Consider the following 20,624-nt stretch of genomic DNA (forward strand, 5'->3'; position numbering starts at 1 on the left):
CATCACTTTAATAACCATTTTTTAACATTATTGAAATTTTGTCCGGGTATTTTAGTTGACCTCAGTAGGAACATTGGTCCAAATGTCCTGGTCTGAGGTTAAAAGCAGGAGTCTTTCTTCCCCCAGATCCTCCATGATTCTTTTCTTCATTCAGACCTCTGAGCAAATATCATTTCTTCAGAGAAGCCTTTCCTGACCATCCCATCAAAAATAGCCACCTCCCTCCCCTGCATTTTCTGCTTTAATTTTCTTCAAAGCACTTACCTCTATCTGACATGTGATTGTATATCTATTTGCTTCCTTGTTTATTGTCTTGTTTCCTCAATTAGAATTTATTTACTCATTCATTCAACAAATCTTTACTGAGCACATCCTTTGTGCTAGACATTATTCTAAGCTTTGGGCACACAGTGGAGAACAAGATAGGCCAGATTCTAGCCCACAGGGAGCTCACATACTCAAGGGGAAGACAGAGATAGGCAGAGAAAGAAACACAGAATGTAAGCCCATGGGACAGCAAACTTGCCTGCTTTCTTTATCATCTCAGGGAGAAAAGTGCTTTATGTTAACTGATTATGTGTTAATTTTTTTTAAAAAAGAAAAAAATTCTTGTCCCGATGTTATTTTTCAGTATTATTGAATCCCTAGCGTTTCGACTGTATTGTTGGTTTACTGTTTTTTTTTTTTTTCCTCTTAAATATGTGGCATTTCAAGCATGTTAAGGGTTAAACACACTTGCATGTCAGCCTGGAAATATAATCACCATTTATTATATTACTGTTATGGGAAAATATGTTCTGAGTTCCAAATAATTAACTTCCAAGTGAACCTTTGGAAACTGTCAGCCAGGCTCATATATATTTGGGTGAGATTTGCCAATGTCTTTGCAGTCTTTTACAGGGAGTGGCAACATGCCAGCCAGATTGGGCCAGACAGCCCTGGCGACCAGTGGGGTAACAGATGCCTCAGAAAGAGCACCCCATCTAGAAGGCTCCTTTCTGTTATAAGCTCATGATTGTTTGGATTCTTAGAATTTCAGATCTGTGGTGCCATACCTATCCCTGTGTAAGGACAGATGCTCTGTGATCAAACTAACATTTTTTTTTTCACCAGAGGGGCCAAGCCAAATTCTTATGAGTCCTCCACCTGGACCACAGCATGGTCGAAAGTGGCAGCCAGCCCAGGCAGACAGCCCAGCTGCCCTGGGACGTTGAGAGACAGAGAGATTGGGGGTCAGCCAATCTAGTTCAGAGAAGCCACTCCAAGTGACAAGCGTCATGGCTTCCAGCCCACCCACAGGCTCTGGGTTCTTTCAATTCTTCAGCAAAGGGAGGGAGCCCAGAGAGGGAAGAGCACAGGCCAAGAGCCAGAGCTGGGTGTAAGAAGCAGCAGATCCGAGGCCATTGGGTTAAGAAAAAAATCAGGATTTGCAGAGATTCTGGAAAGGAGAAATGGAGAGCACTGAACTGCTCCAGTTTTGGGGCTGGGAAAGACGGGGAGCCTCTAGACCATGGTCAGGAGCAGGTTCAGAGCGGAACACTGGTGGAAGAGATGAACTCTTCTGATTCTTTTGATCTAGAAGTTGGGCTATGCAATTGAAAGGATTCTCAGTCCCAATCAGATATGGACTTGGACAGAGGGATGGGGTCATGAATTTGTGAAGATCCATCATAAAACTGAGCTGGAAGAGCCCTTAAAAAGGTTGGCTTAGAAACAGGACCTTCTGGACAGACGGGGCTTGGGAATCTGCATTTTAAATGCCAGAGTAACTCATGCACAGCCAGTTTGGGACTTTCTGATCAGTCTAACCAACCTCATTTTACAGAAAAACTTGGGTCCAGAGAGGTCAAAACACAGCATACGCAGCAGAGCCTGGACTGGAAGCTAGAATTTCTGACTCCTGGTTTCCTGCTCCTTGGACTGTGTGAAGTACATAATTAGTGAAGAGAATAGCTAATGAATTCTGAGAACTAAGTGCTTGGCATTTTGCTAAGTTCTTTACACCTATCAGCTCATTTAATCCTTCCAACCTCCCTTTGAGGGCAGATGCTATTGTCATCCGCCTTTACAAATGAGGAACCTAGGGCAAGAGAGGTTAAGTTAACTTGACCAGAGCGCGGATCTGGGACACAAACCCAGGCATTCTGCTTCAGATCCACCGTTCACTGTCAGCCAAGAAAATAAGCAAGCACAGTTCTGGGGTTTTGTGAAGGAAGAAGAATGGTAGCTGAATAGAATCAGTCTTATTTCCCCCTCTGGGATAAACCAGTCATCAGAGCTCCGCCAGAGGGTAAATCCAGACCCTTCTCCAACGCTAGATGGCGCACCTCGGTTCTGAGCGCCCACCTGTGGATGGAACTTTGGGGACTACCCACTCGCCACCCCGATCTAAGATGTAATAGTCACCTCTATTTTCTTTTTAAAGACAGATGGTATTCTGTGTAAGCTATTCCTAGTCTTCAGCTCTGGGGATCCTTGCCTGTGTAGGAGGGTAATCACCAAGAAGAAAGCTGGCTCTCGGGAGAATTGTTTAGCGGGACACTTTTAGCTCCGGCTTGGCTGTTTTGTGAGGTAGGGAGGCTTTGCTCTTTTCGCTTGGCATTTCAAAGTACATTAAAAACAATTAACATCAGTTGCTTGTGAGCACATAGTATCAGGCTATCTTTAGAAAAAAAATGCCTTGCCTTCCACTTTCTTTCGGGTGAGAAAGGAGAACTATTTTTTTCCCCTTAAAAAATTTAACTTTATGCCATTTGTGGTTTTATGTTAGCCTTTTGAGTAGAGCCACTATAGGTCTGGAGACTTCAGACTGATAGAACCACTTGGCCATATTTTATCCACAAACAGATTTTGTGTTGGCCCCCCACAGTGTTTAATTTATTTTTAAACATTAGTTTCCAATGAACAAAAAATTAGGAAGAATTCAAAACAAAATGTGTATTTCTTGATTCTCTTCAAGAGTAAGAAAATCAGGCAACACCGGACCTTCACTGCCAACAGCAACGCTTTGCTGAAGCTGTGTAGGTTCCTTAGGCTGTACCCAGTCCATGGGGACCCAGCACTCTGTCGCTAAGCTTCAGCCTGGCTTCCGTCGGCTTCTGAGTTTAACTCCCTGGTAGAGACAATTAAGGAGCCTTCCAAAATGTCCAAAATAAACACCTGATTCTAGGCCAATCCAAGAGAGGTTTCAAAATTCAAATATCAAATGTTTTGAAGCAAGCTGGGATGTTCAGCCCAGGCACCAGACATATTTGCTGACTGGGGACTTCTGTGCCCTCCTCTCCTTTGGCATCGCTCCTTCCCTTAGGACCCTTTCCAATTCAACTCTCTGCCTGCTGATATCTCCTGAAGGGGCCACCATCATGCACTGTTCAGCACTTATTTCCTTTAATCGTTTCTGTGTCTGGAGGGCAGAGGCATTCTTTTAATTGTACTTTTCTCTCCCCACCCAACACTTAGCACAGTTCTTTGCTTATCATAGAAGTTCCATAAATGTGGAAATTAGAAAGAATGTTATGCCGGGAATCAGCCATAACACATCTGGGGTGGTGAGGGGAGTCGAGTGTTGGAAGATCACCCAGAAGGATACAAGGTGTCTAGGTGGTTAGAAGAAGGGTAGGTTGAGATTCAAAGAACTGAGAACTGAGAAGGGATAAGTGAATCTAGGGGTTCAAGGACGGAGGCCCAGGCAGAGAGGCCTCTGGGAGTGTGGTCTTGGAGAAAGCACTGGGCAGCTTGGTGCCATCAGAGAATTCCAAAGAAGGCTGAGATGGACCTTCTGGAATATTCCTTGTCTCTCTTATTTCTCTCCCCCTCCATGTTCAATTCTTCAGAAAATTCCATTGAATCTACTTTGTTCCCACTTCTCACAACCTGCATCCCCACCACCCTAGTCTGAGCCAGGGTCATCTCTCACTGCACACCTGCAAGAACCTCCTATTTATGTCCCTTTCCACTCCTACCTCCTGATGTTCCATTCTTCCCCAGCAGCCAGAGTGATGTAGACTGCTCCTCAGCCCAGGAGGTCCTGCAAGATTTGGCATCTTTGACCTCTGTGATAACATTCCTCCCTATCCTTCTCTTTCATATCATTTCAGACATCCTAACAAACCTTTTATTTCCTGAACATGTTAAGGGGCTTGGCATTTGATGTTTCCTAAGCTTGGAATGTTCTTCCTCCAGAAATCTCCAAGGCTCACTCCCTTCCTCTAATCAGGTCTCTACTCAAGCGTCATTCCCTCAGAGAGGTCTTTAAAGAAATTTCTTTTCCTAGTCCCCATCGTGAACACAAATAGAGGTCTTTTCTGACCATTTCACCTAGAAAAGAATCCCTCTCCCCACCCTACTCCCCTTACTTACACTCTATTCCTTTACCCCACTTTTCTTTAGAACACATTACATTATGTTATATATTTGTTTCATTGTGTTTCCCACTAGAGTGTAAGCTCCATGAAAGCAGAGACTTTTCTTGACGCATAGTAGATGCTCAATAGATAAATGAAGGAGTTTAGCAGATAAGAATTGAGAGATGCCAGTGTGACGGTTGTCTCTGGGGAAAGAGGTAATACTTAACACACAAGAAGAGATTCCTAATATAATGCTTTGAATATGTGATATATATTCAATTCAATTTAATTGAAGTATTTATAATGCAATTTCCATATACAGATCACCATGCCAAGAGTTGTTTGGGATAAATGATCATTAATGGGCAGACCCTGCCCTCAAGGAACTTTCAGCCCAGGGAGAGGAAAGAGGGCAAATAAGACCCTCCAGTCACCTTGGTAGCCCCTGTTGCATGTTCTTCATAGCCCTGCACACTGGGGCTGTTAATTTTTTTACAAGTGAATTATCGGTACATTTTTTCACTAACTCCTTTTGCTGTCACATCGTTTGAGAGGGTGAAAACTACCTTACAAACCCATAACCACTTTCTGAGTTCTGAGCTCCCTCCCAGGACCCTCAGTCTCCTATAGAAGTCCCCTCCCATCGGTCCTCCATACTTAGGCTGTGGTCATCATTCTAAAATGTACATCTGATAACCATACTCTCCTACTCAAAACTTTTAGGGCTTCCCTATGGTCCAGCCTTTAGTCTGAACCTCTTAACACACCAAAGCCCTCCAGGTTTCAGCACCTGATTTCTTCTCAGCTTATTCCTTGCCACATCTTTCTCACAGTCTAGTTGGGCCCAAGAGAGATTTCTGGTTGTTGAACTGGGCTATTATCTCTGTTCTCCAGGTCTACAAAGTTGCTGTTTTCAGGTTCCGTGATTTCTTACCCCCCTTCTCTCTCTTCCTCTGGAACCTCCTTCTGTTTCTCGGGATTCTACCTAGCTTTCATTTCCTCTGAGAAGCCCTCCTAGGACCTCCCCTGAGCAAGCTCCCCTTCTCCTTCTCCCTCCACCCAATAACACAAGGCTGGAGCCTTGCAAATGCTTTCTTAACACTCCTACTTTTCTTGTCATACCTATTTTGTTGTCTGTGTCCCCACTAGACTGCAAACTCTGTGAGGGCAGGACTGTCCTATTCTGCTTTGATTACTGCAAGGTTTTTGGATGGTCAGTGCCAGAGAAAGAAAGACGAGCAGAGTAGAAAGGGGTAAGCAAGGAGGCTTTATCTGAGTGCTCCAGGGCAAGGGTGAGGGTCCCAAGAGAGGGACCGAGAAGTCTCGCTGCCCAGAAGTTTTGTGTGGGCTTATATATGTTTTAGAGCTGGGGGATGGGGGTTTCTTTGGTGGGAAGATTTTTGGCTCGAAGAGTTAGGAATTTTCCGTTATGTTTTTAGGGTGGGTATTGAGAACTAGGAGGGGCTGGTGGTATGTATAGATTCCAGGAACCGAGACCCTTATCAGGGTAACCATCCAGGCATGGCTATTCTTTAACTTAGCTGGCCCTTGCAGGCATTGTTTTCGGCTGGTCTAGTGGGCTGCTTCTTTTCTTCATTAGGGAGGGAAGGGGTGCTCGCCACCAGCCTTACATTTACCTGTGACCATATTTGCCCACCAAGTTGCATGTGTTGGATAAGTATGAAGGGAAAAGCACTTGCTACAGTAAAAATATGGTATAACAAAAAAAAAAAGCAAAAAATAAAAAGCACTTGCTTGATAGATTGATCATAAAATAACAATAACTTGTATTTACGAACTGCTTATGATGTATCAGGCACCATGCTAAATGTTTTACAAGTATGTCATGGAAATCTCACACAACTCTATTAAGTAGGGGTTATTACGCCATATAATAGATGGGGAAACTGAGGCAGGGAGAGCTTAAGTGGCATGGCCAAGGTCCACAGCCAGGAAGTGGAGGAACAGGCGTTAGAAGGCAGGCTGTTTCCAGAGTCCAAATTCTACCCAAGAATCAAGTGCAATATGGGATTCCACTATATAAACAGCTTCAAGTCGCCGGCAAAGGGCTTTGTTTTTGTTCTTGGAGAAAGAACGCACTACTGTGCCATCCGCTTTACGCTTGTGGGTGCTTTGCTGGGATTTGGCAAGGGCTTGCCCATCTCGCCGGCCGCCCCGGAGTCTGCGGGTGAACCCCTGCTTAACTTTCCAGGCTGTCTGGCCCACATGCCAGCTCTGCCCAGGTCCCCTGGTGTCCCCGGCAGCCCGCGTGCCCCCGCCAGGTCCCCGGCCCGGCCCCCAGGCTCCGGAGGCGGCGGGAGGGGGCGGGGCCGGGGGCGGGGCCGGGGGGCGGGCCGCTCTCCGAGGCCGCCGCCCTCGCCCCGCGCTCGCCGCGCCCGGTGCAGCCGGCCGGGTTGGAGCCAGAGGGGCGGGGACTCGGGAGGGGCCGGAGCACGGCTGCTGGTGCCGTTGCGGGAGGAGAGGAGAGGAGGAAGCGGCGCGTCCTCTGAGGCGTGCGCGGGGACCCACGAGCGGACGGACGGACGCGCGGAGGAACTGGGCGGCCGGCGAGGTCAGGGTCCGGCGGGGGCGCGGGCGGCGCTGCGGAGACGGCGGCAGCGAGGGGAGCCGGGGATTGGGGGAGCGAGGCGGGAGGGTGGCGCGGGCCCGGCGCCGGCTGCGCTCGGGGTCGGGCCCGAGACCCCTCCCCTGGCCGGGCGGGCGCGCGGCGAGCGCGCTCTGGCAGCGGAAAGCGGAGCCCGCGGCTCCCTTCTTCCGTGGTCTCTTTTCTTTCTAGTCAGCGAAAAATAAACACCCGGGAAGGTAAAACAATAGCGGGGCCACCTGGGACGCGGCGCGCGCAGGGCTCCCACGGTTGGAGCGGGGGCCGGCTGTGGAACCGGGGAGTCGCGGCCCCACCTTGGACCTTCTTCCCGATTTGCCCCGGCGGAGGGTGGGGCTGTCCGCGGCCCTGGGGCTCAGTAGGAGGCGACGGGAATTCCCAGGAGTGAAGCATTTGGGGAAAGTATTTCAGGAACAATCGGGCTTCCAACAATTTGGGCAGGGAAACTGAGGCGGAGGGAAAGGTAGCGACTTCCCAAGGTCAGAATGCAGAGCTTGACTGCCCCGGTCCAGGAACGGGACCCAGGTGTCCGGACCGGCTCAGCGCTCAGCCGGGCTGGGTTTCGTGGCTGTTCTGTTTGCCTTTGATAAATCTCTGTTGTGTTTGTTTCAGGAATCTGCTGGCACCGTGGGACCGTTTCAGGATGCCGAGCGCCAACTTGCTTCATGTGTCCTGGGCAGGTGTGGGGCAGGTGACGGCTCCGTGACCTACCACCATGGATGGAGACGGACTTTTTGAAGAAGAAACCAAAACAGTTGGTGCCAGCCAGGGTGATTCGGCTATCAAAGGTTTTGACAAAACCTGCTTTGTTCCTTTTGGGGAATCCGAATGAGGGACGTCACAGACACCTTCACTGGGAAGCCAAGGACATTTCTGTATAATCAGTGGATGAAAGGATTCTCTCAGTCTTTTTTCTCCTTTTCCTTGAGGATTAATCCACCACAGTCTACGATTGCAGTGGAAACTGCAAGGCACACGATGAGGCAGAAGCCTAGGGCGCCTTCAGAATTGTTCTGGACCCTTCCTGTGGCATAGGGGAGTTTTAACACATGCCACCACGCCTCCCCCTTCCCCCCGACTCTTTCCTTCTGATCTCTTCTCTTTAATCTGTTCCCATTTTCTGAGTTAAGTTCTATTTCCAAAACTGTTCTCTGGAGCTATAAGTGGATTGCCAGAAATGCGAGATTAAGAGCTGGAGAAGAGGAAGCGCCCTGTGTTGTGTCTCCTCGAGGCTGCCGACATGAAGTGCTTTTTCCCAGTGCTGAGCTGTCTGGCTGTGCTGGGTAAGTGGCTCTGCCTATCAGTGCGATCGATGGGAAAGTTTAACCTGCTCTTGGTTCCTGTAATTCCTTGTGGTCCTTTCCAATCAACACTAGGCTTTGGGCACACCGGGAGGCGGCGTGTGTCACAGGTTGGCAAAGAATACCTACCAAAGGCCCCATTTCGGACTCAGGAAGAATGGTGGAATATTGTTTGCTGCCTTTAATGAGAAACATTTGCTATCCCTGAGGTGCCTGTCTTGGCCTTGGGGTGAGGTCCCCCATCTGCATATCCGTGGACTTCGTGTAGATTGTGGGCTGGCCTCTTTTAATATAGCAAACATGGATGCTCCAGCGTTTTCTTTTCTGTGTTGGTCTGCATTAATTCCTTATTGGAAGTGGCAACATAATTCTACACTCTGTTGGGAAAGTTGGTTTGGTGATGATGATGGTGCCTCTTTTTTTTTTAAGGGAGAGGTAGGAGTGTGTGGAATGGGAGGTGAAGGGATGCTTTGCTCACCTAAGTGGTCTCTAGGCTAGAAATGTTTGAGGGTACTAGTCTTATGCCTCCTCAACAAGGACGCTCAGACATAGTTCTAGGAGGAAGAGAGGCTGGAGAAATTGAAGCTGCCTGGTAGGGGAAATGTTAGGATCAGTTTTTGTGCCCCCACTGGAGATCAAAATGCTTGGAATGGGAAGAAGAAACTATGGCCCGGAGATGTGAACCTTTGACCCCTCTCTGAAGGATTCCCTCCCCAGAGAAGGGGCCTTCCTCTGCTCCATACTTGTCCCTTCTTTCATGCCATTGAGCACAGTCTTAAGTGTGGTATCTTAGGACGCATCTCGGGTCTAGGATAAACTCACTAGCCCAGATCTGGTGTGTTCTCTTTCTTTATCTCAGACCTCATTTCTCTGCCCTCTCTGTATGGTTCGGTCCTTTGCTCTCAGAAGGGGCTGTCACTGCTGCCTGTGGTTTTTGTATCTCCAAATCTACATTTCTTGCACTTAGGGAATTTATTTGTGATCTGTTGCTTCCATTGTCTACATCCTTGCAAGAGTTAACAAATGTGTGGAAAGAGAATGGACTTTGGAACTTAGAGGACCTGAGTTCCAATCCCAGCCTCACCTCACTCATCTAAATCTCAATAAAATATCCCAGGGCTGACATGACAATTAAAGGATATAAGGTGTTCTAAATGACTTGACTGCCTTGAATAATGTCTGAAACTCAGACTAAATGTGCTCAATCAGTGGTTCTCAAACTCAGATGCACGTTGGAATCACTGAGGAAGCTTTTCAAAATCCTGATGTTCAGGTGACAATCCCAGACCAATGAAACCAGACTCTCTGGGGGTATCTGTCTTTCAGTGTCCTCAGGTAGTTCTGTGCGTGGCTGAGTTAGAGAACCAGTATGTGAGTTCATTAGTGTCAATGCCCCCACTGCCCGGCACACACAGACACCCAGTCTGGCAGCAGGTTTAGTCCGTCTTCCGCTCCGCTGTGGATTAGGGTACAGTGTCTCCTGTATGCTCAAGCAGAGTCTAGAAGGCAGAGAGCTCTCCATTTGCCAGTCTTCGTATTGTGTCTGTATTTGTTATACTGTATTTGTCATTCACTTAGTGTCTGGGTTTAAAACAGCAATTAGTGATTCATATGGATTCAAAAGGACACAAACAAGGAAAGCCCTCAGGGAGGCTTGGGTGTGGGGTGGGGTGTGTAGCTAAGGAGGGAAAGAGGGCTGAGTGGAAGGGTGAGGCCTGGAGTAGGAGAAGGAACCACCAATGGGAAAACGAGAATGTGACATTTGTGCCTTTTGTTTCTTCTGGCTGCTCAAGAAATGTAAGGCTGCCTGCTGTTCCTCCTGCTGTTCGCTCTCTGAGCCACTCTGTGGAGTGGAGCCCAGGCCCTGGCACCTGCAGGTGCTGTCATCCTCCTCCACCCCCACCTTCATATGCAAACAGGTGCCCTGGAGAAAAATAAGCCTCTAGGTGGCCTTTAGGTGGCACAGTGGCAGAAGGCCAGATGCAGGTGAAAGCAGGAAGCTTTGGAACAGTGGACGTGCATGTTAATCTTTGCCTGATTTTGAGCCTGCTGGGGAACCTCATCTTTCCCATCACCTCCGTGGCTCTCAGTGTGGCAGGGGAGGAGGCCTTGCTACTACTTTCTTAACCTGGGAGAAACAGAAGGTATTTAGGGAGGAAACAAAAGCCATGTTGGGGGCTTATTTCCTGCTTGCTGTCTTGTGTGGTCTGATTGATGCGTCAGCATTCTTGCTGTGTAATGTGAATTAATGTGTAGTATGAATTTAAACAGCAAAGAATCTCAAGGTTTCACGCCCATGTGAGTCACATGCCTGGAATAAAATTTTGTTTGTAAAAAGTTGGATAGGGCTAAGTGCTCTGCAAAGTGAGACTGACACAGGTGCCAGCCTCCAGAAATAGCAATTTGAATTAGAAAACCCTGTGACAATGTGTGAGGGAGTGCACAGGCTAAATCTAAATCTCTGAGATGTCTCTCTTGACATCATAGACCAGTGCTTTTCTGCTCCCTTCCTTTGCCAACGTCTAGGATTTGGATCACGTTCCTCTTTTTCTGTCTGTTGGAGTACTGATTCCTGCTCATGTCTTTTTTGTTTGTTTGTTTTTTGAGACAGAGTCTCACTCTGTTGCTCCAGTTAGAGTGCAGTGGCGTCATCAGCTCACTGCAACCTCAAACTCCTGGGCTCAAGTGATCCTCCTACCTCAGCCTCCCAAGTAGCTGGAACTACAGGCACGCACAACACCCAGCTAATTTTTTCTATTTTTAGTAGAGACGGGGTCTTGTTCTTGCTCAGGCTGGTCTCCGACTCCTGACCTCGAGCAATCCTCCCATCTCAGCCTCCTAGAGTGCTAGGATTATAGGCATGAGCCATTGTGCCTGGCCTGATTTCTGCTCATGTCTTTGTCCTCCTGAAGCTACATGGCTTTGTACCTGCCCTCTTGACCCCCGTGTCTCGAGTGCCCCACCCAACTTGGAAGCCATTGGCTGCTATCATAACCTTTGTTCCAATTCCAAAGCCACTTAAGCCTGGGTCTGGTTGAGCCGCGAGGTAGTAAAGTCTCCACTACTGAGAACAGATAGAGCCAGAGGGGCAGAAGATTAGAGAGAGAGTAGGGGCTGGTGTGAATGCAGTATGAGTGTTAAGAAGAGGGAGAGAGAAGGTGGTTGGGGCTCTGCCTGTGCCTGGGAGCAACCTGCGTGAGTGAGAGTGACATGGGAAGATGACACCAGTGTGGGAGAGAGAATAGGATTCATGTCTGAAAGAACAGGAAGGGAACAACTAGGAAAGATGAATATAAACTTTAGACACATAAAGCACATTTCGATGTAGCCACGAAGAGTTATACCTCCCAGACCAGTGATGATATTGCAAACAAGATGAAATGGCTTTAAAAGTGTTAGCAATGAAAAATGCAGGACATTGGGACATCTCTGGATCAACACAGGAGAACCTGTAGATAGCTAGTGATCCTTTGTGTTATCCTCCGTTGGGAGAGAAGTTCATTTGTAGTTTGGGAAGCCTCTTGTTGGAATAGACTGAGGAAGTGATCACTTACTTGCCAGTTAGTTAGGGAAGATTTCTTAGGAGAGAGGCCAGAGGGTGCTTCAGAAAGAGATTGAAAGAAACTTTGATGTACTGCTGCGTGTGACCTCAGAGGCAGGACTGGGGTGATCAAAGGCAGAAGAGAAAGAAGAGGCAGAGGAGAGAAGCAAAGTGGTTTGGAACAGTGAGGAGAAGGGTTCTGAAGGAAGCGGGGGATGAGGATCATAATTTCTGGAGGAACAACTACCATTGTCCTAACAGTTATCGCAGAAGTAGTGCACTTCCCTTTCCTGGGGACCATTTGACAAGGGTGCTGGAGAAGGGAATTCTTGTCAGGGGGACTGGACCAGCTAGGATGCCTTTTAACTGGAAGAATCATTAAGCCACCTCTGGGCATCCAGGGCTGTGTCAACATGTCCCAATCTCCTGCATTTGTCATTTCAGCAAGACTACGATTACTGCTGTAACAGTAGTAATATCAACTGTCCTAACTCTAGCCCTTACTGTGAGCCAAGCCCTGTGTCATTCAGTCTTCAAAACAACCCTGCAAGATAAATGCTTTATATTATCACCTTTTTATAGATGGGGATATTGAGGTTTAGGGAGGTTAAGTAACTTGCTTGAGGTAGAATACTGACCAGGTTGATGTGGTGCTCTACAGGGTTAGGGCCCCAAGCTCCTTCTAGCTTGTTCTGTGTGCATGCCCTAAATTCCCAAGATCATTTTATGGTCCAAGGTGGCTATTCTAGCCCCAGCCATCAGGAAGGAAGAAAAGGGCTGATGAGGGGCAGGTCCTCTTAATTTAAGGATACTTCCTAGAAGTTACACACGTTCACTTCTGCTTACATCCCCATTGGCTAGAACTTGGTCAAATGACCATACTTAGCTGCAGGGGAGGTTGGGAAATATTACCCTTATTTTGCGTGTCCATATGCCTTGACAGAATGTTGAGATTCTATTACTGCAGGGAAAGGAGAAAACAGATATGGGGGTGGGGGACAGCTACTGATCTCTGCCATAGTCACAAAGTTAGTAAGTGGCAGAGCAGGGTTTTGAAGCCAGGACCATTTGGTTCCAAAGCCTGTGTTCTTTCATCTAACAAGGCCCCTCTGTGAGTCTGAAGTCCAGCCTCCAGCCTCTAAGAAGGCTCATTAGGAAGGTGCGAGTCTGGAACCAACATTTGTTTCGTAGGAAGCAACTTAAATCAGCATATAGTGAAACACTATATGTTGTCATTTTATCAGTGAGCACTATGTTTATAGAGTGCTTATGTGCCATTCACTGTGCTGAACACTTTACATAGCACGACCTGTAAAGTGCTTAAAGACTGTCTCTGTCACAATCACCCCTGTAGCTCAGAACTCAGCCTTGTGCCTGGCACAAAGCAAGCAGGTGTTCAGTTAATTTTTTGTTGAGTGAATGATTTCACAAGGTAGGTGTTGTTTCTGTATTGGCTTCCTTGATCAAGGTGAGGAAATTCATGGCTCAGAGAGATTAAGTAATTTTGTTCAAAGGAAAAGAGCTGAAAATTTGTAGTGCTTAAATTTGAATCCAAGTTTGTCTGATTGTCGAGTTTGCTCCTTTACTCCACCAAGCAGGGGTCCTTAACCTTTTTTGTGTCATAGATTCTTTTGGCGGTGTGGTGAAGCCTATGGACCCTTCCGAGCATATCATTTAAAAATGTATAAATAACAATATGTAGGATAACAGAGGAAACCAATTATATTGATATTTCATTATCAAAATATTAAAAACAAATTTATGGTATAACAATATGCCTAATTTATTAACTTAAATAACAAGGTCCAATAGCGGGTCTAACAATTCATTGTAATTTTGGTATAGCGATGAGTATAAATGATATTTTGAGTTATCTGCATCAACTATGATGTGATATGAAAGTATGTGTGATTGCTATTGTAACAGGCCACAAGTATTGGAGATGTTACTGTGTTGTTTGCCTACATTCATAATAAAAGGAATGGTTAGTTCCCCTGGAGGCCAGTGATAATAAAGATGTGATTCCTCCCACCCCCCCATTCAAATTCACATTCCTCCTGAATTCTATCCACAGACTCCTACAAAGTTCAAAGTAAAGTTCAGTGTAGGTGATGGTTGTTGGGGAAAACACTGTGGAAGAGAACTTGGGCTGAGCTTCCAGAAATGGGCATTCTATTCCTAATAGAGTCCTGGTAATACAGAGTCAGCAGTCCTTGTAGTAGTCCCAGTAGTGGTGGAGTGGCCTTTTATGGACTGGAGAAATGACTGTCAGTGGTTTTAAGGAGCAGTTCAGGTGGGATGCTGGTCACAGAGAATTGGCTTAAATTATAATGAGTTTGGGATTTAGGCTTAGGTGGGGTCCCTAGAGCCCAGACCACTTCCACTGAGCACAGGCCTGGGAACTGGAGGAAGTGGCTCCAGTTGGTGGCCTCTGATGGTCCCTTGCCTTGGGTGCCCTGTGCATCTTGAATTATGACTCCTTGATTAGTATTTTTAGATTCCTTTGGGAGTTCCTCATTTGCCATGAGTGGGCACCTGTTTCCTTGCTGCTTCAGAGTAAGCACAGCTATTCCTTGTAAAGTGTTGGTGTTTTCAATTTAAGGAAATTTAGAACACCTATGTGTGAATGCCCCTCCTCCACCATTTTCAAAGAAATAAGTGGTTGCATCAAAATCAAGTTTGTATTTGTGGAAAATCACATGTTGCAAATTCCCTCATCAACCCTTTATTAAGAGACTAATTGGGGGCCACAGCGGCAGGCAGTTAACAAAGACCATGGCAGTGGACCTCCCTTTACTGGAATCCTCAGTTAAGTGGGATTTTGTTTTTATTTTTGAACACCTTCAGAAAGGCAAAAATCACAAGATGTAGTAGCAAGGATTTATTCTCGAAATTAGCTTCCAAGCCATCGCCAGCCCAGTCTCTATGTCTTCCGCATCTATAATTATAGTAGCAGAGGAGAATGATGAGCCTGGGGCACTGCAAGATCCTAAATCAAAGATTAAATTATATTAACTCTACCCAGGCTGGAAAGTGGTCAGATGTATTTTGAAAAGCTTTATAATAAGCTTTATAATAATGAGAGTTGAAGCAAAGTTTCTTCCTAACCCTGTAATTAAATTCCCTGAAATACTCCATTGCCCATCATGCAGGTGATTGGGGCTCTGCTGAACACTGCCCTACCCCTGTCCTCTAGGAGACGGTCATCTGAGGGTAGCAGCGACAGAAACAGTAAACCAATTTGTAAATGGACAGGAAGACACTGGCGTGATAGGTTCTCTGAGGACGGTGTCTACTTGGGGAGAGGAGGCTAGGCAAGTTTGTTCTTGTGTTCAGTGTAGCAGGAGTGAAGGGAATTATCTGTCTGGGAAATGGATGAGGCCAGAGTTAGACTGTGAGTGGTCAGTCTAGGAAGGCTTTCTGGAAAAGCTGGAGTTTTAGGCATTTTTAAGTAATAGGAGAGTGTCATCCTGGTGGAATTGTGGGGTGGAAGATACCCTGGGCACATGGGGCTGCTTTGAGACTTGTAAAGGGATGGAGAAGCCTGAGTGTCCATGAGCTGCTGACCCTAATGGTGCTGGTTGATAAGAGTTGGGGTGGTCAGTTGGCATGAGGACTGGGGATTTGGGTCAGAGACAGGTGGGAGACACCAGAAAGCTGTGAGTGAGTATTCTGGAAGACCGCTGGAGAAGTGGCCAGAAATGGCACAAGACATTACTGGAGATGGGGGGTGGGGGGCGGGTCCAGAAGGTGGAAGTGAAGGGGGCCTGTTCCTGTACCAAAAGAAGAGCTTCTGTGTATCCACCAAAACATAATCAGAACAAAGACATTCTAACAAAACTGTGAACTCACAGAAACCAGTGTGCAGTCTCCTAGTGGTGTCCTCTTCTTCTTTCTGGTGGTGTCCTATCAACTCTTAGGTCCCAGGCCTTCTCTTTATTGAAACAGCACTGTCTCTGCTCTCAGCAGGGCACTGGCTGCACCTGTGGCTTGAGGTGGGCTTCCAACTCCTCTTCTCAATGATCCCTTTCATTCACTCCCCTTTCCCTAGTAGCCCCATATTTTGAAATCTGCTCGCCAGACAGCACTGATTAAGTAGTAATTAATCTGTTCTTCCCACGCGATAACCAGCATGACCACTCACACTTGATGTAGTCCAATTCTAAAGCAAGGTTAGTCTGGTGCTCTGGGTTGCTGACGACCAAAGCACACATGTGCCTAGGTCAGGTCCCTTAGCTCTGCACCTGCAGTTTAGGGACAGTGGTGTCATTGTTAGGTGTTTTTGAAATCTCTAAGGTGAACAGCTTCCCAACCCCAAGTGCTGCTTTAGGGACCTGGGATAATGGAGGTGGTATTTGCCCATTAATTATTTGCATCGGTGACCTTGATTGACTTTGCTAGAATACACTTTCAGCAGGGAGAGAAAAAGATCCAGAGTTGAGCAACCATCTTTTGCTGCAGGTCAGACCAAACCTACCCTATCCCAGCTAGAAACAATCTACTCCTTTTTTAAAAGACTTTCAGAGAATGAAATTTTACAATCTCTCTTAGGTGTAACAACCCCAAAAAGAAATCTTGATTTTCAACGAAGATTTGAATTAAGTCATAATTTAAAATAGCCAATAAAATGCTTTAGGGTAAAATATTTACTTATACTTTTGTATCTGAAAGTAAGATAAAGAGATATTGGTTTCAACTTCAGACAATAGCTTATATTTGTTTGCTTTATTTTTTGAATTTTAATCTTTTGACAGAGGTAGCAGTGAATATAATTTTGTTGTAAGAATATAGAAAATAAAATGTGAAAGTTCCTTCCTTGTCCCATTCCCCTTATTGAATTTGATATGTGTCCTTTACAGCTTGATATATATTCTTTCAGACCCCTTTCTATGTATGTAATCACACAAATACAGATTTTTTTTTCTGACTTAAGTGGAAGCATGCAGAACATATCATTCAATGACTTGATTTTAAAGGGGTGATTTACTTCACTATTTTTTCAGGCTTAATTTTATGGCCATATCAGAACTGATTTGGTTATTTTATAGCTAGTTGAAGCTGTAATTTGTGAAATCATTGGGGAGTAGTGAGCCTCATTCAATAGCAATATAACAGAATAATTTTGTCTTGCTAAATCAGGAGACCAAGAGTCATAATAAAAATACTACCCTTAAATTTTAAATGTATTTAATGAGAATAACTGACTAGTTTATTCTGAATATTTTCTTTACAAAACCCCATAAATTTAACAAATTAAGCACAGTCATAGTTTATTGACTATTTTTCTATAATTTTGAAATTATGTTAAATTAAAATGAAGCCTATTTAAAAACTTTTAGGAAGGCAACCATAAATACTGGGTTTTGTGTCCATTTCAATCACCTGTTCTTCTTGTTTGTTCATAGACTAGAAAGAAATGAAAAGTTTTCCTGCATTTTCAATTCCCAAATGATTCCTCCATTTAGAATTAACTGGACTAGAGTAACCTCTAAGGTTACTAGCTACCAGCTCCACATTTAAGGCTTTAACCCAAAGTAAGAGAAATTTTTTTTTTTTTCCTAGCCCTGCAGAAATAGCTATTGCTGTAAAAAGATTATTATTTGAAAGTGTTGGGTTATTCTCAAGTTCACTGGTCTGACTTTCTTTAAAACCTCGGAGAACAAAAGCAGGTTTCTTGGACAGTTCACCTTCAGACCTGATTTTTAAAATAGTTGCTCTTTTGGAGAGGTGGTTGGTAGATTCACATATCATAGTCGTCCTTTCTTAAACATCAGGGTTTGACCTTCTACCGCCTGTCCGGAGACCACTGGAAGTATCTACCAGTTCTGTTAGAATCTACCAATAATACTTTCCTAAGAAGTTCATTCAACAACTATTTGATTGCCTACTGCAAGCACTCGTTGCTCTGTTATCTCATGCCACAGAAGGAGAAGTTAAAATCACCACGAACATTTGAAGTAGTCACCTGTTACGTATTTTTAATCTTTGATAAATAGAACAATTAATTAAAAACACCCTGACATTAGGGAACTCTTTCTCATCCCTAAGGTAGGTCTTTTTTCTTGCTAGTACCTAACATCCTTTCTTCCTGTTTTGTTCTCAGCTCTTCTTTGCAGCCCAGAATTGCCGATATCCTGGGCAGCCCTGCTGAAGGGCCCTTTAGGAATAAGACATGAGTACGGTGCTGGGGGGGTGGGGCACTGAGGGGGAGGTGAGGGGATGCTGAAGGGCAGTAAAGGGCAAATTCTTTCTCTTGAAAATACGCAAATATCCTGAGTCCTGGATCTGTGGAATGTCCTTATTAACTGCTGGGGATGTTGTCTGTCTATGGGAATTGGGAATTTGATTCTTGGCTCTGAATTTCTAGGAAGCCAGAGCAAAGAGAAATAGAAATACAAAAAAAATCACATACTTCCCACCAGATAGGAGACAGCATCCATACTGGGCTTTCTCCTGAGGATCCTTACACTGGGGTGTGGTAATGGTAGGTTGATTCATCTTCCCCACGCCTGCAGTGTGACGCCTCTCGGGGCTGTGGAAACGGAGCTGAGGGGTCATAGCCCAGGGCCTCCACCAATGGTGGGGTTTGTTTTCCAGAAGCTGCTGTATCAGCTCAGTGAGGGGCAGGCTTGGAGGCCTTTCTGGTTTTCCTCATCAGTTTTGTTTGCTGGTAGTTTGGTGTTAGTTGGGAGATGGTGGTCTGTTGGGAATTCTGCTTCACAGATGGCCACGTTTGTTAGTGTGAGGAGTGATTGTGCAGATATTCATTCCAGGTGCACCCAAACTTGATAACCCTTTATAACACTATTTAGAGATGATTTGCTGAACAGTTTCATAATACCTTCTGATGTTTCAGTACAAAAAGTAGCTTGCTGAACAATTTTGCAGTCTGTCCTTTGGTATTTCATGACTAAGAAGCAAGATCACATTCTGAGCACCCTGCCCTTTCTCCTTTCCTCTGTTGGAGCGGGTGATGGGCTCTTGCTGGGTGTTCGAGTGCCACTCTGGCCGGGAGTGCCTTGGAACAGTGGGCTTCTAGAAGGGAAAAGGCGACTGGGGACTCATGCGCCTCTGCACCCGAGTTCATTTTGGAAGCATCTTTGCAGATCTTGTGCTTGGTCCTCTTATTCCAAAGGTGAATTGTCCTGGAGTTGAGGAAAGACTGCGGTAGCCTGGGTGGGGAGAGTGGAAGGAGGGCTGGAAGATGCCCCAAGAGAAGATGAGAGAGGGACTCTGGTGCATGTTGTCTCTGTTTTAATTAAAACATTACACAATACAAACATTTGCCTTCCCACTCTTACCGCTACCACGGAAGAGCCATCATTTCCCACATTTGGAATCTGGGGAGAGCGGGGCCTCATTTGAAGATAAGACCAGATTCAGTCCCTGCTTTGGGGGGAAGTAAGTAAATATGAGGGCCCTGGGGGTTGTGCTATTTATGGTGAATACGGTAGAATGATATGTGCCTCCTTGTCTGTCATTTACATCCTAGAGCTGGTGCTATGCCCATCAGTAATCTGACTCTTGTTTTCTTCTGCATATTTTCCGTTTTGCAAATGTATAGGCATTCAGCTTTAATCAAGTAGGCTTTTACTCTGTGATCTGTGACGGGGATGACTGAAGTCATGTGGGGGATTTTAAGTAACTAATCTCTTAAGACATTCAGAGTATAATCTCCCCGAGCCCGAGATCATCCTGCCTACATCCGAGAGATTTGTGAGGTTCTGCAAGGGAGGCTGGACGGGAACTTTGGCATCCTTTGGAGAGACCTGGTGGCCTCCCTGCTGGCGACAGGTTTTTGTTTGCTTTTGGCATGGGGACAGGGCCTGCTGTTCATTTGCCATGTCAAGAGAGTCCAAGATGTTCTATGAATGTGACCAGTGTGTTACTAGCTCTCCATGCTGGTACCGAGAACAATGACAGGCCAGACACGTGAAGATACTGTCCGAGCTCATTGATGTTTCTGCAGTGTGTGTCCAGGGCTGGCTCTCCGGAGATGCTGCAGAATAGACAAGAGGCCTGCTGGTCAGTGGTGCTCACTGACATTTTTCCTCAGATGATACTAGATTAATCAAAAGATCAATGGTGCAGAAGCTAAAATTTTCATGTTCTGTGCTTATAATTTAAATTTGACTTCATATGTATGTCATCTGTTGTACTGAGTTGGATTGCAGTTGTTCTTCGAGTTGTCATTTCTAATTTTCTTTCGTGTTTTTTTTTTTGAGACAGGATCTTGCTCTGTTGCCTGGACTTGAGTGCAATGCTGTCGTCATAGCTCACAGCAACCTCAATCTCCTGTGCTCAAGCAATTCTTCTGCCTCAGCCTCTACTACAGGTGCAGGCCACTATGCCCTGCTCATTTTTCTGTTTTTTTTTTGTTTTTGGTAGACACAAGATCTCACTATTTTGCTCAGGCTGGTCTTGAACTCCTGACCTCAAGTGATCCTCCTGCCTTGGCCTCCCAAAATGCTAGGATTATAGGAGTGAGCCACTGTCCCTGGCCATTTCTTATTTCGTATTTCCATCCACTTTCTGATGTTAGCTCAAGTTCCTGCTACCAAAGGTGTCCTGAGTAAGGAATTTGGTGACCATTACTCTAAGTGCAACCTTTGATATTTTCTCTTAATATGATGGTAAAATCTCTAACAATGTAGATTAATGAGGAAGATTAGTCTGAGTTAGTAAAATGTCTGAATTATCAATATTTTTCAAGAACTTCAGTGTTATTACTTTTAAGTAAATACTGTAACTTAAACTAGGCTAATAGAAAGCCTAATAAAGATCCTTGGGGGATCCTGCTTTGGGATAGAAAT

General features: G+C 45.6%; 1 protein-coding gene across 2 annotated transcripts in view; it reads left to right on the plus strand.

The window, feature by feature from the left end:
• The first annotated feature begins 6,774 nt into the window (after positions 1–6,774).
• The window catches only part of IGSF3 (immunoglobulin superfamily member 3), an 87,496-nt gene continuing 73,646 nt past the window's right edge, over positions 6,775–20,624 (plus strand). Inside the window, exons 1-2 of one of the 2 annotated variants that reach the window (XM_069478919.1) lie at positions 6,775–6,918; positions 7,582–8,252. In XM_069478919.1, the coding sequence (XP_069335020.1) occupies positions 8,210–8,252 (43 nt within the window). In that variant the 5' untranslated portion in view covers positions 6,775–6,918; positions 7,582–8,209. The remainder of the gene's footprint in view (positions 6,919–7,581; positions 8,253–20,624) is intronic. The other variant, XM_069478920.1, reaches the window with a different exon arrangement.

Source organism: Eulemur rufifrons, chromosome 8 (assembly GCF_041146395.1).
Source record: "Eulemur rufifrons isolate Redbay chromosome 8, OSU_ERuf_1, whole genome shotgun sequence".
NCBI classification, from domain to species: domain Eukaryota; kingdom Metazoa; phylum Chordata; class Mammalia; order Primates; family Lemuridae; genus Eulemur; species Eulemur rufifrons.